The sequence below is a fragment of the Salminus brasiliensis genome, chromosome 12 (assembly GCF_030463535.1).
Source record: "Salminus brasiliensis chromosome 12, fSalBra1.hap2, whole genome shotgun sequence".
Lineage (NCBI taxonomy): Eukaryota > Metazoa > Chordata > Actinopteri > Characiformes > Bryconidae > Salminus > Salminus brasiliensis.
The window spans coordinates 13,067,878-13,085,632 of record NC_132889.1 but is presented as its reverse complement, the minus strand read 5'-3'; the positions used below and the strand labels follow the sequence as shown (position 1 = coordinate 13,085,632).

The following is a 17,755-nucleotide window of genomic DNA, read 5'->3' as shown; positions in this document are numbered from 1 at the left end:
CAATTATGACCACCATCTCTTCAAGTAAGAAGATAGCTCAGTACAAGTGAAGCCATCAGCATATGATTTTAGCTGGGGAGGGTGTATGACTGTTAGAGGGTGGGAAGTCTCAGAACTTGGGCTGGAGTTCAGATGATTTATCTTTTGAGTTTAAAGACCAGACCCCACACACCCCCCCTCCCTGAAGACTGAGAGATATGACTTAGTCATGGGGGGGGGTGCGGAAACTCCATTGTGGGTCATAGAAGGTAGAGCACTAGCTGAGAGCAGAAGGCGGGGCTTCGGGTATGTTCATCCTCCTAAACTTCCGTTATTTCATAACTCCAGATATTTTAAGAAGCTATTTTTTTGGGACTTTTAAAATGACAGTAGTCCATTACAGAGCAACTGATGTGACTCATATATTTAAAACACTGCTGATCAACAACAGGCTGAAGTATCGCAACAGGCATCATTTATTACAGGGAAGGCAGTGGCAGGTTTTGAATTTTTGAAAAGATATTTAAATTTAATTTAATAACTTTTTTTGGTTTAGGATTTTAAAATGTTGCACATTACAGAGCAAGTAAATGTTAAGGTGTTACTTAATAGAAAGAACCTGAAATGTGCTTGTGTGTTTAATGTGTTCACTTAGCCCACAAAATATAACTAAATTAAAAATATTAAAAAATGGGCTTTAAACATACCACAATATCCCCAAATAGCCCAATAAAAAAAATACAAATGACAACATTACCAAAAAAAAAAGGAAAAAACCCAACTTTCAATGGATGTAAAAAAATATATATATTATATTAATATATTAATATATAATATAAATAGTACCATTTTGGATCATTTCTGTTGAGCCACTGATCATGACGTTTTTATACAATGTAAGGAATAACAACCAGCTTTGCATTATGTAAAAAAAATGGAGACAAGGCTTTTGCATGTGAGCAACAAAATGTTATAACCCTTAATTTTGGTCATAAACTTATCAAAAAACATTAAAATAGGTTTATGCACGAAATGTGCCACAAAAAAATAAAATAAAAAAAGGACCATTATCCCCAAATACATCATAGTGTTAAGCTCACGGTCACTGGTAGAGGGAATGTATAGTTTGGTGCTCACGCTACCAATTAGGGATCATTTTGGGTGGGCTATTTATGCTTTTGGGGAAACCCAGCCCAGAACAGTGACCTCCCCATTTATTTTTTGCTGGGAAAAAACAACCTGCAGGGGGCGACTCTGTCTAGGCCTGTAAAACTGTTAGGGACTGAAGTTAAGCCTTAAAACTCTATTAAGACTGAATTAAACACGGCTGACTGGCTGACTGAATCCGAGCTGCTGGATTAAAAAACAACAGGCTGAAGTTTTGCAATAGGCATCATTTATTGCAGGCAAGGCAGTGGCAGGTTTTGAATTTACAAAAGCAAGCATTGCTAAAAGTTTCTACATTCACTCTAAAATGACGAGCTGTTTATAGGCTGTGTGATTTTACATACTTTTAAATGGCCAGATATCATGAAGGATATGAGATTAAGTCCAATTAAATAAGCCCAAGTCCAGATAAATTCATATTCTGTGAGTCACAACCAGACCACTGCAGTGATTTAAGGGTCAAGTCTAAGTTGCAATACTTTCATTATAAACAAACATACACACTTAAAGGTCATACACTCTCATAATAAATAGAAATATCGGGATAAATATAGAACAGGCAGATTTATATATACTGTTTGCACAATTACCCTTTCTTTCACTGTCATTCACACATATTGTAACCTACAGTTCTACTATATTACAGTATTTACACTATTAGCAGCATTAAAATCTACACATCTGAATACTGTGATTGTATCTTACAATAAGATAAAGGAACTACAAACACCAACTGAGTTCTGCTGGTATGAAGCACAAGACCTTCCCTAACCAAACTACTATAAAATATATATATATATTTTTTATAGCTACAACACAAACGTAATTGTTGTGTTGTCTGTCAAACAGCACGGCTAAATGCTAAATGCTTTTGGTGTAAAGACACTTTTGTTTTGGGTTAATATAAAAAGATTGTTTATCTAATACTAAATGGTCTTTTTATTATATTTTTAAATGGAAATACTTCACTTCACACATGAACAATAGCTTTTTAATCCCTAATTTTGGTCAGTAATCTAGAAGATCTATGAGTCTACTCTTTTAAAACCGTGCCAATAGCAACTGTGTGAACAGTAAAAGTAATCAGGACTGATCACTGTTCCTACTTCCTGCTCGTCGCACAGTGCAAATTCAACGTCTCTCCCTCCTCTCAGTCGGCCTTGTCTTGATCTTCAGAATTCATGTCTGTGGTACATGTCTGGGTCGTAGTACTTGGTGACCACCACACGGTTAGCAAACTTGCGTCCAGTCAGCGCTTGCATGGCCTTCTGACAGTCTGCCGCTGACCCGTACTCCACAAAGATCTGCAACAAAGACAATTTGTTGTTGTCAACAATGGCAAACTGTTCATCATCAGGAGCCGTTTGTTCGAGTGAATCGTTCATCATTCCATCGTCTCGTAAAAACTAGGGGTGTATGAAAATATCGATATATCAAAGTATTGAGATATTATGTTTTGCAGCACCGTATCGATCCTCAAAAATACAGTATTCTTCATTTTGAATGAATAGTTTACATGTAAAGACTGGAGGCAGATTTTGTGTTTTGTTTAACACCTGTCTGCTAGATAGCAGGGTTGTCTTTAGATCCCACTGCATGGAAAGTAAATGTTTCTTTTATTCAGATTTTATGCAAATGATGGTGTGTTTTTATACTATGACAATTTAATTACAAATTTTGATTACAAATATATAATATATATATTATAAAATAGATATAATAATAAATCATCTTGTTTACAGTATCACAATATTTTGAATCTTAACCTGTTTTATGCATCAATACACAATCCTAGTAATTAAGTTTATTTATTTATTTTTTTGTATGATTTAAATCTAAGAGTTGCCCTTTACATTGGCTCAAAATGCTGACAGGACCAATAGAAGTGCCTAGAAATGACTTGGAATAAAACAAAACTTTAAAACAAAAAAACATTAAAAGCAAAGAAGCTGGATGTCCAGTGACGGCCAAAACAGAAAGAAAACAGTGTTTTCAAAACACAGTGGACAGAAAACAAAATACGGTTACAATACAAATAAAATTTTTGACTTTATAATATATTGACCATTTCCATCATTACAACCAAATTAAATACTGGTCAAATAACATTGATTATCTTGTTACAAATGCTGCAAAATATCAGCATGTAAGTGAACAGTAAAAAATGTTTTAGCCAGTTTCCTGAGAAAATGAACATCAACCTCTAGACTCAGCAAGTTCTAAGAATATGGGTTGCTGCATGAACCAGGCCTTGTGACCGCAGCTTTTCATGTGCCACAGCAGAAGCATATCTCAATCACTGTAGCTAAAGTCGAAGAAACGCTTGAGTGGGTCAAGAGAGCGCCAAAACCTGAGAACAATTACAAAAAATTATTACAGTGCTAAAAACAAAGCTATGCTATGCTGTTCCTGAGAACCGGCTAGTGGTGTAAACCAGCCAATCAGAGCAGAGCTCAACGGTTTTACATGAGAAAGCTAAATCTTTATGTCAGTCCTTCCAAGAGGACATTATTCAGAGTTAGTGAGGAGCTGTCAGACATTCCTGCACATCACCTACCTAATGATCAACAGCCATGCCCTGCTCGCACCTGCTGCTAATGACTCAGCCTGCCACTTAGTCTACACAAAGTCTCTAAGCCATGTAGTCTTGCTGTTTTGTTTTTTGTTTTTTTACCTGTGCCCTGCCCTGGTTCCCCTTTCTGAATTATGCTTCTGACCTCTGGAACTTCAACTGTGATTTTGCCTATTGCCTATTCCTGAATTGAAAAGTCTACCACAGCCTACTTGCCTCCTACATGTGTGACAGGGCCAAAAAAGCAGTTACATGCTTTTGACAATGAAAAACTGCTACTGTTTGAATGTGGCATTAATGATTGGTATTTAACAATTTATTGTCTGCCTTTGTATCAAAAAGTATTTGGTGAAAATACCAAACCAAATAACAATAAGCTATTGACCTTTTTTTAGCCAGATTTTATTAGTGGCGGACATTCTACTTCCGCTCTACTCATCACTGGAACAGCAGCATTTTTTAGCACCACACAATGAAACCGGACTGAAGAGCAAAACATGAAATTATTAGATGACTCATTTTCACAAAGCAGCACTATGGAAAGTCTGTATTACTGTGACTGACCTTGCCACAGCCAGGCACCTCCACGCCGTCAATGGGCCGTGGTATTTCGATAGAACGCACGTTGCCGTACTTGCAGCATTCCTCGCGGATGTCCTCCAGGATCTCCTCGTAGTCCTCATCGTCCAGCAGCTCCTCAGGCATTACCATGTTGAGGAGACACAACACCTCCGTGGGCAGGCCAGAATTCTGCAGCCTCTGCAGCCCTGGAACCTGCAGCGTCACTGGCGTCTCGATGATTGTGGTCTACGTGCAAAGAACACACAAGACACTTTAATTCAACTCAGGAGTTCATTGTGTTGGGTGAAGGACTCTGGGCACATTTTCAAGAAAAAGCTTACAATAAACCATTGAGAAAATGTAAAGCCCTAATGAGGACATTCAGAGCAACAGCTAAGGAAGAGACAAGAGGTTGGGACATGTTTCCCTTTTAAAACAGGAAGGTTTTGGTGGCTTGCCTTGAAGAGAAAATTTGGCTCAGTTTCCTACATCAAAAGCTGCCCCATTAGACTTACTGCCACACATCTAAGCAGCTAAATAGACGACATATATAAGAAAATAATAACTAATAACTAGAAAACAAACTGCAGCTGTATATCGATCCCGATTGGAGTAGCCTATTGTAGTAGTACAACAGAATACAGCTGAGAGAGAGAGAAAGAAAGCGATGTGAACTCAAGGTGAAGTAAATGCTATCTAACTAGTGCAAACAAGGACAAATAAGAATGAACTTAGTGTGTCAGTTAAAGGAACAGGACGTTAACTTGTGGGAAAAAGGGGATAATATTTCTCCTTTAAGATTTCAGAATCTGTACAAAAAAGCATTGGCGATGCTACTGTCCCACATTGTCCCACAATGACATGCAAAGGCTATAAAATGGTTGCTGATTCTGAAAAATGATTGCCAAGGACAGCGGAGGAATTATTCATATTGAGCCCTGCAAACCAGGTATACGCAACATATGATTATATTATGCATCTGATGAAACTAAAACCAGTTTATATGTAAGTTAGGTTTTCATTGTTAACAAACCCTCAAAGTCTGAAGAACAGCATGGTGGGACAAGAATTCATCTGGACTGGTGAGCTTGGCAAAATGGAAAAACTGAGAGCCCGATGTGGGCATGACGAGACCTGGCATTGGCACTTACTGGAGTGGCGTTTTTTGCACCCACACTGGCTCGCTGGACGATGAGCTTTTTATCGCCGAGCTGCATGCCGTTCAGCCCTGCCACCGCCTAAACACAACAACACTTTCATTTAGCCTTGAATTGTCTAAATAGTACACGAGTCACTCCCTTCGTTATGAATGTCACATTAGCATCTTATTTTCCAGACAAACTGATATTCAGCAAACCAGTTAACATACACCCACTAGGGCAGTGGTGTACACTCTTATCCACAATGGGCCAGTAGGCCTGCAGTGTAACTGCAGACACACCTGATTCCATTGGTTTAATCACTGGCTCACGTTTTGTAAGCTGTTTATCATGAGTGCGGATAAAATTGGATACTCCTATACGAAGGCATGTTTACAAGACATGTTAACATGTACAGTTGTGGCTCAAAGTTTACACACACTCATCATGGACATTTTGGTCATGATTTTGGTCGTAATTGTACATAGAGGGTAAACACGTTAACCAATTTTTAACCAATTAAATAATTTATTGGTTTCCTGACCAGATAAGTTACCATAGTCCACATATTAACATCACATAAAGGTTGAGCTCAGTTATGCCTTAAGGCAGCCATTTCTTAATGTTAGCCTGCTTCATCCATTTTACAGCCACCTTTGATGTGTCTTTGGGGTCACTGCCCTGTTGAAACACCCAACCCATGCGCCCATGTTTCAACAGCTGATTGTTTAAGGTTATGCTGAAGAATTCTGAGGACGTCATCCTTCTTCATGTCATCCACTTCGTAAAACGTACCTGTTTCATTCTGCCCCAGTAAAATAACTGTAATGTCTCCCTCTGCTGGCCTCAGCAGGGAGCCCATGCACAAGGGCTGGGCTCTGCCTCTCACCTGAGGCTTGGCCCCAGGCACACAGGTGAAGTTTATTTCTGGACTGATGAGGACTCCACTTAAGCAACTTTGTTGGGTGTGCTGGTGTGGAGTCTCTACGACACTACCTATTCCGTTTGCTGTGCTTGTGGTGCTAGTTTGGTTTCCTTGGTTTTTGACACTGGAATATGAATTTGCCATTGATATACCTGCCTGCCTGTGATTTGACCCCTGCCTGTCCTGATGTTGAGTTTTGTCTAAGCCCTAATAAAGTCTGTTTGCACATGCGGCCTGCCTCAAACATTCCATCACAGTGACAGTTGAAATAAATAATTGAAGGCCCAATGAATAACATGAATTATGTTCATGATAGGTGTATGTAAACTTTCAACCACTGGATAAAATGGGCTGTCTCTCAGTTTCATGTACAATCATACTGATCAGGAGGTACGACGAGTCCTGTCAGTGTTAAAGTTGGATGTTGGAAACAATTATATAGTACACAGATCTCTTCTACATGCATGCCAAACTGCAAATCCCTGAGAAATCTGCCAGCAAATCCACTGAAAACATTTCCATACTGAGACTGTGTTCTTAATAACGGTTGGCTTACCTGGTCAGTGGCACCGATATCCACATATTCACAGAAAGCGTAACCTTTTGACAGTGATGTAGCACTGTCTTTCACAAGGTTGAAAGCTTTGAGTGGTCCAAATGATGTCAAGAGCTCCTTGACCTGCACAAGAGAGGACGACAAACAGAATGTTTAGCATAGCAAAGGGTATTACAAGAGCAGCTAAGAATGAATGACAAGGTTCTGTTCCACTATAAGACATTGTAGGGGAAAGAGATGAGGAGGTGGAATGACTAGGGTGCAAGAGATGACAGCGGGAAAATAAACCCAATGATAACGAGAGAACACACTGCTTTACTCTAAACGTTTACAGTGTTTAACATTTAACCCCTTAACGCAGAAAGGCTTATTATACACTAAGTATTATAATATAATTATTATAATAATATTAAGTATTATTCAGTAACTACAGGGACTTCTGTACAAACTGCTGGGGCTATTCTTTGGTAATACAAGTTTGTAATAACACTTTTGGGCCTGTTTTAAGGCTTGATATATATGTTTAGCACCATGTTTCTTAGGCCTGGCTGACGGGTACAAAGAAGGCTGTCTGATTTAAGAAGAAAGTGTACACTGTATAGCAACTTACTAAAATGCTTATACGTGTTGCATCACAACAGAAATGAGGACAGCACTGTGCAAAGACTGTATGGCTAAAACATTCCCATTCTAAACCAAACATTCTGTGAACGTAGAGGTACCACTCTATGTGTCCCACCACCAAACCCACCACCATTATTCTTAAGTCTCGTGCATTTACTGCAACCCACCAGCTCCCGCCCTCCCCACTACCCAGGAAACCCTCTGCGGGTTAGCGCGCTCCAAAAGAGTGATGGTAGAAAGAGAGCAGCCATGGGAGGACCCCTGCTGGCAGGAAGTGTATCCGTGCGAGGAACGGAAATATCTTACTTGCCTTGTATTACATGTTGGCATGGCAGCAGTGGATCAGTACTACTGAACAAATTATGAGCGCAGACTTAACGATCTTACGGGCCCCTAGCTGGGGACAAAGTGGGGGGGAACAAAAATGAAAGAGCTGTGAGTTTCAGAGCAGTAACAGTGACTGCAAGAAATAAAAAAAAAAGAAAAAGAAAGAAAGAAAGAAAGAAAGAAATGAATATCAGGGTACATTCACCTCCATCTTAGTCTAGTACGTTGGTATTTTGATAATTAGCTAAACATCACTGAGAAGCAATGATAGTCCCTCTAACTCTAGACAGGAATTGTTGGAGCAGTGTTTAATCTATGCTACACTGGTACTGATCCAATACAGAAAGGAATCTTACCTTCTATAAAGCCATCCACAGTTACAAATATCAACCCTAATCTAAATGTCAACAGTCAGTTACATTATTACTATTAAATATTATAATTATGTCTCTAAAAACTATCTTGTGAAGATGTCTACACTGAGAAGCACCGATCTGACCACCAAACTCTATTATTATACTTTCTTACCTTCCCTGCCCCCTGTTCTTTTTTAATGGTCGGGGTCACTTTCAGCACCGCAGTGACACGGACACGGTGGTGGTGTGTTACTGTGTGTTGTGCTGGAACCAGTGGTGTAGACACAGAAGTGCTGCTGGAGTTTTTAAACACTGTGTCCACTCACTATGTAGTCAGAGACAGAAGCCCTGTATCTGTTGCTGCACAATTGGTGTTCGTGTTGGTCATCCTCTTGTCCTTCATCAGTGGTCACAGAACGCTGCCAACAGGACGCTGTTGGCTGGATATTTCTGGTTGGTGGACTATTCTCAGTCCAGCAGTGACGCTGTGAGGGGTTTAAAAACTCCAGCACACTCCAGCACTACAGCTCTGCTGTGTCTGATCCACTCAGACCAGCACAACACGCACTACTAACACACCACCACCAGGTTAGTGTCCCTGCAGTGCTGAGAATGACCCACCACCCAAACAATACCTGCTCTGCATTGAAGACCACAGCAAAGTGCTACAGTCTGTAATTATAGAACTACAAAGTGCTTCTACATGGTAAGTGGAGCTGATATAACGGGCAGAGTTCATTTCAAACCAGGGGTGGTCTTAACATCTGGATATGACTGTGTATATTGTCGCGGTCACGCATAAACCTTGCATCTCCAAAATGGCAACTACACTGATGACGGAAAAACCTTCTTAACTTAAAATGGAAGTCAATTCAGGAGCATTTCTGTTGATCCACTCATCAGGACTTTTTGACACATTATAAGTGGCTGCTTGTTTTAAAATATGTCCAAAAGTGAAATAGAAAATCAAAAATGGAGATGAGTTTTTGCATGACAGCAACAATACACGATTGGAAAGGGTCATTCTTTACAATAAGAAAGACCCACAAAATCATTGATTTTAAAGCCTAGACTTGGGCATCTGTAGATGTATTCCTTGACCATTCAGAACAAACCATGCAATTTTACCTAGTGTTGGCTCTCTATTCCAGTGCATAATGCAAGGCTGTGTTTCCATTAAAAGGCATAAGAAAAGCAATACATTCTCATTACTGTGGGGAAAGAAAGATAACACCAGGTAGAATGGCTAAATGATCCCTAAATAACAATCTGCAGATGCTAAATTAAGTGAGAAAATGGGTCTAATGTAACAAACAGCTTTTTAATGATACAGTTTGAATGGATTATAAAATTATAAGAAATACTCATACCAGTGTTTCAAGTAGTGGGGGAGTGTAGTTGTAAGTCCTAAATTGCTCCCTGAACTCACTCACACTGTGTATTCAACTGCTATAACTGAAGATACTGCCACCTGTACCCAGGAGGTGAGGTTCAAATCACTGAGCAGTTAACAGCATGACTGACCTTAATCAATATGACATACATAAGTGAAGAATCTCAACAAGACATCTACAGAAACATGCATGCCTGTTACTGCTGCTCATAGATGGATGGAGTGAGTTTTAAAACTGAATAAGAGACTTGACGCAACAGCTAAGAAATACCTGATCATCATTGAGATAGTTGGGTAGACCACCAATGAAGAGTTTGTGGGGAGAGTCTGGTACAACTGTGGACACAACTCCTGGTGGAACAAAAAAGAAACCACAACAACTCATTTAAAATATATATAAAATATGTAAATAAGTCCAAATGTTTGTGGACACCCCTTCTAATGAATGCATTTAGCTATTTTATTCTATTGCACCCATTGCTGAAACAGACAAACACAGCTTATCTAGTCCCTGTAGAGAAGCACTGCCAAGAGAATAGGACTCTCTGGAGCAGATAAACATGAACATAATTATGCCCCAGCATTGAATGGTGCTCCATTCAGGATTTTGCTCTTGCTACTAAATGTAATCAAATCCTGACAACAATGCTTCATAATCATTTGCTCCATTTCAGAGAAAACAATAAATGAGCTGGTGTCCCAGTACTTTTGGCCACATAGTGTAGCTTTTGAGTGGCTGGTTGGTTCACAAGGCACAGCAATGACACAATTAACATGTCTAGCACATAATGTCTTTTGTAATTCCTGCTGCCAACTCAAGTCGTACCAGACAGTGCTGTGCTATTCTGTCAACGTGATGTGTGGTTCGCTGATCTAGAATGCTGCCAAGCTAGAGTTAGCTTTTAGCCTAGCACGGATACCTGCGCTTTCACTTTCATACACAGTGCATCTGACATATCTTCCCAAGCTACTAGCATAACGCAAAGCTGAGGTATAGAGGCCATAGCATATAGGATATTTTCCAATATCTAGCAGAGTCTGTCATTGATATGCATGCTTCAGTTAGTTTTGCGAAGGGGTGGAAATGTCAGATAAATTTCCAGTAAATTATCAGTAACTTTCAATGGAAACTTTAGCTCGGGAACTTTAGTAAACTTTCTAAATGGAAATTTTGGGAACTTTGGGAATAAACTATTGGAATGAATAGGAAATATTGGATCATTTAAAGGAACTTGTGATGGACGAATAAACAGTGCATGCAGGGGTTTGGTCTCAATAGCCTTTCGGTGTGTAATGTGCCATGTGCCTGGGATTGAGGAGCAGTTTTGCTATTCAACTTTTTTGGGATCTTATCTAATTATTTTAGCCAAGATTATTCTTCAGTATATTTTTGTTTTACCAACTATTTGTAGGTTTCTTACCTTTAGCTTTGAATGTTCCCATTGTATTCCCATTAATTCTTGTTAATTCCCCTAATTACCCGTTAATTCCCAAGGAAAATTTCCCAAATTTTGCATCCCTATTACCAGTGTTAACACATTCTGGGACAGAATGTCTCAGATAACTGACCAGAAAAGCTGCATGTTACCGCACGGCCATCTTAGACTAGGGCTAGAATGTGGGCTGGTGATTGCATCTTTCGATGCTGTAAATATTAATGAGTGAAGACTGTTACAAAATACTTTAGGGTTTTGGAATTGCCCCGATTAAAGCCCTGTTTTGCGAAAGCAGGATAGGCATTGGAATGAGGAGACAACAGTGCTTGAGGTTCCCGGTATGTCACATTCATGTACCAAACTCTGATGAATGAACTATAGCAAAGTAAATACAGTTTTTCATTCTAGGACACTTCAGGCCAGACTAGGAAAACTAGTGTTGGAGTCATTTATCAAGACACACATCAAAACAAATACAATTACTGATATAAACAATTAACATATTGCTACTGTTTCATTATACTATAATCCAAGACAAGACATTTGACCCTTTGTGCTGGACAAGGATGGAATTTGGCCCTGGCCTTTAGCCCATCCAGGGTAAGCACACGTGCCCAGAACGGTGGCAGCCATCGGTGCAGCGCTCGGACAGCAGGGAGGGTTAAAGGCCTTGTTCAAAAGTGGCAGCTTGCCTGGCCCGGGTATCGAACCCACAACCCTGTCATTAACAGTTAGATGCTCTAACTGCTGAGCTACTACTGAATCACTTAGCAATCGTAGCCTCTTAAACTCTGCAAGTTCCAATATGTCCTAATACTACATATAGATCTAAAACAATGTCAAGTGACTGAGTTATTCCTACATTAGTGAGAAACGCAAGTCTGCAACCACCAGTGGTTCTGTAGAGCATAAGACGTTAACCTGGAACATGGAAGGCTGGCTGCTCAGAAATGCCAGGCAGGGGGCGATAGTCATGAGGCCGCCTGATCTTCAGCGACTGCCCTTGAAAGATGATTCCGTCAAACGCCATGGCCTGCGTGGTCTCGTCTACAGATCTAAACTGAAGCAGAAACATAAATGCAAGCCATGAAGACAGAGCAGCTCTTCACTCTACACAGGAACTTAAACGGAGTCACGCAGACACAACCATGCATTACCACAGTCTAAGGTCTAGGCTATTTGTACAAAAGTATTGGGACACCTTCTCATCAACTGTTAATCAAGGGGATTCAAAAAAAAGTTTATCCTGCTTTTGTTGGAGTAACTCTCTCTACTGTCCAGGGAAGGCCTTTTTCACAGCATTGCTGTGAGAATTTGATTGCATGTTGAATAATCACCACCCCACCTCATACCCCAATCCCAAAAGTACTGGATGGAGCACCATCTTTCCTGAAAACACAGTTCCACAACTCCACAGCTCATTGCCATACCATTCTAGCCCATGCCTGGCATTAGGCATGCTGCCAATAGGTTCATGTTTATCTGCCACCACAGAGAGTTCTATTCTATTGGCAGTACTTCCTACAAAGGAACTAGACAGGCTGTGCATGTGCATCTGTATCAGAAATGGCTGCAACTGCAGCGAAATAGCAGAATGCATTCATTAGAAGGGGTGTCCACAAACATTCGGCCATATAGTGTATCAGCATTAAAACATTCCACAGGAGGGCAGTATTGGGCCATGAGATTAGAAACCCTGTGTGAAACATGGATCACCAAATTACATTTAAATTAAATTAAATCCATTGCATTGCATTGATAGTATCTTGAAAACTACTTTTGTTCACCATAGAGAACAAGAACACTAAACATTTATTTAAAATAGACAACAACAATTATAATTACAATATGAACATACAATATATAAAAAAATAAAGAAATAATAAAACAAATCTGCTCTGTGTTTAACCTCACTGTGAAACTGCATGTTTTGCTTCAATGCTTTTAATAGCGATGCCATTTAGACAGAGAGGCCAAAGTGGCTTATTGTCACAGATTAAAAATAGCACCTATAACTCTCCAATCTTTAACAGACGTGTCTGGAAAAGGTCTGAGAAACTGGATTTTCCCTCCAAAACAGAGTGAAATGTATTGATTTGAATATATAAGATACTGGCATATCTTTTGGTATCTGTTCATGCCCCTAATGAACAGTACTTTGCATGCTTATTTGCACGAGAGGAGCTAATAAATAACCTAATGGAGAAGGTCACTTACCTCAAGGAACGCAAAGTTCTTATCCTGATTGATCTGCACTGCAAGCACCGGGTTGCTGGGTGCTTGGGAAAGTCCAGCCAGTCTCATCTGAGTGTTGAAGAACTCTGCCATTGACTCCTAAACACAATATAGCAAAAGCAGAACATCTCAGCATAAAAATGTACTGGTGCCAGTACTGGAATCAGTAACTGTCCATCCCAGCGAAACTATCCAAGTCAACCTATCCATGCTCCCATCTTCACACATGAGGAATCCCTTGTGGTCTAATAGAATAATTGTATAGAATAAAATATAGAATATTTTATGAATTCCAAACATGCAATCAGCATTTGATTACTTGCAAAGAGACTGTGAAAGATGGGGAGAACTCCCTTCTAGATAGAAATAAAAGATATGGCAGTTAAGCTATGGAGCTAAGGAGCAGACAAGGTGATGAAGGGGTTGCAAAGATTTTGTCATGGACACGTGAACAAAGTAGAGATGGAAAGTTATAGAACGTTAGATTTGGATCTCACAGTATAAGATTTTTTGGCCAGGGGGTTTTCATGCCTAGGGATATTTGCTGTGACCCTTGTATCATTAAGTAAGTAACAGCCTTCTATTTTGGGAAGCTTACCTCAGTAACTCCAAAGGGTATATTGCCAACATAAAGACGCCGAGCTTGTCTGGTCATCTGACTGCCAACGATGGGCACTTGTGTTGGCGTCACAGCCACTCCGGTTGTAGTGGATGTTGCCAGCAGAGCTATGGTGGGGATCTGCCCAGCAGCTGAAACAATGAGAGAATATATGCATGAAAGACTGATGATTTCTAAAAAAGGCTGCTGTGCCATGGCAGTTATAGGCAGTTGACTTAATACACTGTTATTCAGTAACTGGAAACCAGGGCATAGCAGCCATGGAGTTACACAGAAGACTCCACCCCAAGAATCTCATGCGTAAAACTAACTTCAAATATGAACATTTGCATTTGACCTTACAACCTTGATGGTGATTCGTCAAGATTGTCAAAAAAAATTAAAAAGCTACTTCTTTATTAGGCAGTAATGGTTTATTGGCTCAATAAAACACCAATATTACAATAAATACAAATAACAGTTGTACAGAAAGTAGAGGATTTATATCTTCTCATGGGAGTCTAGTGTTGTTTACAGTTATCATCCAACACCTGCTTGAGTAAATCAGTGCTATATGGTGTTAAATCAGGTGATGGATCCCACTCTGGCTGGGGGAGGGGGGCATCCAGGAGAAATCTAAATATCAACTACTTGCATCCGTTCTAATGAGGTCTTGAGCTTTTACAGGCAAAAAAAACGTTTCCCCCTGAAATAAATGGTTTTAAATAATGTACCTAGGTGTCCAAAACCTCTGCACAGCATTGTAGGTTTCGTGTGCTATCTGTAGCTACTGACTGCTCAATGCTGACTGTGACTATGTTACTATTAGTTATGGGCTTCAGGGTTTTTAGGCCTTGCATGGATGAATTATGTAAAAGAATGTGTAAAATTAAAAAAGGATTTAATAGATATTACAGAAGTCACATGATCATGTCCACTGCCATCAGTTAAGAGACAATGATTGTTCAGCAACACAGCGATGGTTCAGGAGATGCTCTTCTGTTTGGTGGTGTTCACGTGATTACATGATTACATCAACGCTCAGTAAAACTCTGGGGAGCTGCATGTAATGATCAATATACTGTACACTGAATGCACCGCCCACAAGATTCCATGGGATAAGGAGGACATTTTCTGTACCTTGCATGGCTTTGTACTGCATCGGAGTGATGTGTTCAAAGCCCGGGGGTGGAACATCCCAGTATCTGTACGTCCTCTTCTTTCTAGTTCGCCGAGGAGAACAGCTGAACAAACAGAAAGTGTAAAAAGCGTAGGCCAACAGCTTATTCAGAAAACTGACAGAATCTGACTCATATGCCTCAGCCAGGCATTCTTCAAGGGGCCTACAAGCGTTTTCCACATCACTTCAAAAAGGCCAACTAACAGACACAACGTCTCCAGCGGAATCAGACTGGACTGCTACAGCTTTGCACTTTGCAGTCAGTGGTTTCTAAAGGAGACACATGAAAGAAATGAAGGGTTTAGCTAGAAAAGCCATTTTGGGTGGGCTTTTTACGCACACAAGATTTTGCAGTGTTATTTGATGATTCTTTTTTGCTGGTTTTAGAGAAAGAATATTAATTTTTATTAATTAATAAAATTATTAATTTATATCAGCACTGCCATGAAAAAAACGTTCACTTCCATTTCCAGAGCGACTAGGATCTGAAGATCCCTCTAAGCTTAGATACTACTAAACACAAAAGTCAGCATGGAGACCATAACACTCTGCACTACACTTCACCCGAGTACTCTCGGAAGAGGTGGGTCTGCCGTTCAGACACGCAGAGGAAGTTCGTCCCACCACTTCAGGGCCAGGACAGGAAAAAAGCCTAGATGCTTGTCTTCTATGGATCTTAAAGGATGGCAGGTCAAGCCAATAGAAATGCTCCAAAATGTTACATGGAATAAAATCTTTCTACACTGACTTCCACGTTCCAAGTTCAGATGTTTTTTTTATGTTGTTGTTGTTGTTTTTCTCCTGTAAATAGATTTTGTGTGACAGTGATGATAAACAATACCCAAAGTGATTCTGAACAGATGATTCTGAATCCTAACATTCGATGAGAACCATGCTTTCTCTGAGAGTCTTGCAGGCACCTGTGTTTCTTATGGTCCCTGGAGCTGCTCCGGCGATCCCGGCTCTTGCGGTCTCGACTGCGGCTGCGTTTCTCTCGACTGCGGCTGCCTCTGTCTTTGCTCCAGCTGCGATGCTTCTCTCCACTGCGGCTCAGTGAGCCACTGCGGCTCCTTCTCCGGTGCTTCTCCCTCTCTCTCTCTAAAGGAAAGGCACAACAGGGGACTGTCTGAGAAATACCAACAACGACTGTTTGTGTTTGCGGTGGGATACTGCTGGTCGGGTTAGGACAATAGGGGCAATAAAAACAAAATAAAAACATGAAGCTATATTCAGTGATGATCTCATATTAAAATATGTAACTACAGCAACACAGGGGGCTATATGTACCACAAATAACTGCCTGCCATCTGAGCAGCACTTGCAAGAACATACAGTCAGTCATATCTGGGCATGCATATAGAGGCCTGTTTCGCAATAGGGCCCACAGATGTGTGCCTGTCCCAGGCTAATTCAGCTGGACTGACACGGGTCAGACTTAATGTAGCTACAGCAGACACCCAAGCAGTCTTCCTGCTTATGCCTGCTAGGCCTTCGTAGGCTTTCTGAACACTTGGCTGGTGGTTTGAACACAGACCGGAGAGTCAAAAACAGGTGCCTGTGCAGCTGTCCCCAACTGAACACAACTCAGGTGAGAAACACAGCGCTAGCTAACGGCTGGCACACTCTCTCCCGCGACTGCCATGCTGGTTTGGAGGGTTCCGAGAGAGAAACCCAGAAAGTAGCGATGAAAGCAACATTATCTACAGATTAAGACAGAAATAGTGGATCTAACCAGAGCTTCAAACTCCAAATCAGCTCGCCAGCTAGCGAGCAAGAACCTGATATGGCACTGCCAGGTGCAGTACTTGGAGAAAAAGACAAGAACACGAGCTAGCGAGCCAGCTACCTTGCCTGTTTTCACATAGCTGCTTCTCGAATTCCTCAAAATCCGACATTTCCCCCCGCAGTCTGGTTCAGCCGCTCTGGGTTCAGCCGGGACTGAGGACAGCGGCGGCAGCGGCGGCGGCGGCAGCAGCAGTAACGGGATGGATTAGGTAGGGTCGCGTCCCATTCAGAAGGGACCATACCTATACCCTACTCCCTATGTAGTGCTAGATGTTCCGCCCTCCGCGCCGAGAGCGCGTAATCGCAGCGCTCCAGTACTCGTAGTGTCTGTTTTTTGTTTGTTTGTTTTAAAATGCTACAAAAACATAAACATGTTGTAATTATAGAATTTATGAAAAAAACAATGTGTTAAAAAAAATACAAATATTAAAATAGGGAATAAATATTGAGGGGATAACGAGATGATTTTACAAAAAAAACAACAAAAAAAAACGGAGATGATTTCACAATATCTTGAGATAATTTCTCATTATATTGAGATGATTGTACAATATTTCTAGATGATTTTTTTAGATTTTCTGATATTTAGAGATGATTTCTCATTATTTTGAGATGATTGTACAATATTTCTAGATGATTTCACATTTTTTAGATGTTTTTCTGTAATTTAGAGATGATTTCTCATTATTTTGAGATGATTTTCTGATATTTAGAGATGATTTCTCATTATTTTGAGATGATTTTCTGATATTTAGAGATGATCTCTCATTATTTTGAGATGATTTTCTGTAATTTAATATTTCTAGATGATTTCACATTTTTTTAGATGTTTTTCTGTAATTTAGAGATGATTTCTCATTATTTTGAGATGATGTTCTGTAATTTAGAGATGATTTCTCATTATTTTGAGATGATTTTCTGA

General features: G+C 40.2%; 1 protein-coding gene across 1 annotated transcript; it reads right to left on the bottom strand.

The window, feature by feature from the left end:
* Positions 1 to 1,375: 1,375 nt before the first annotated feature.
* LOC140574350 (splicing factor U2AF 65 kDa subunit-like) lies at positions 1,376 to 17,057 on the bottom strand. Its single transcript, XM_072694145.1, has 11 exons — positions 16,895 to 17,057; positions 15,969 to 16,146; positions 15,009 to 15,112; positions 13,869 to 14,020; positions 13,253 to 13,369; positions 11,957 to 12,095; positions 9,871 to 9,950; positions 6,900 to 7,022; positions 5,431 to 5,517; positions 4,283 to 4,525; positions 1,376 to 2,450 (listed from the first exon to the last, which is right to left on the bottom strand). Exons 1-11 carry the CDS (start codon positions 16,941 to 16,943, stop codon positions 2,319 to 2,321), a joined length of 1,404 nt encoding a protein of 467 aa, XP_072550246.1. The 5' UTR covers positions 16,944 to 17,057; the 3' UTR covers positions 1,376 to 2,318.
* Between the last annotated feature and the right edge of the window lie 698 nt (positions 17,058 to 17,755).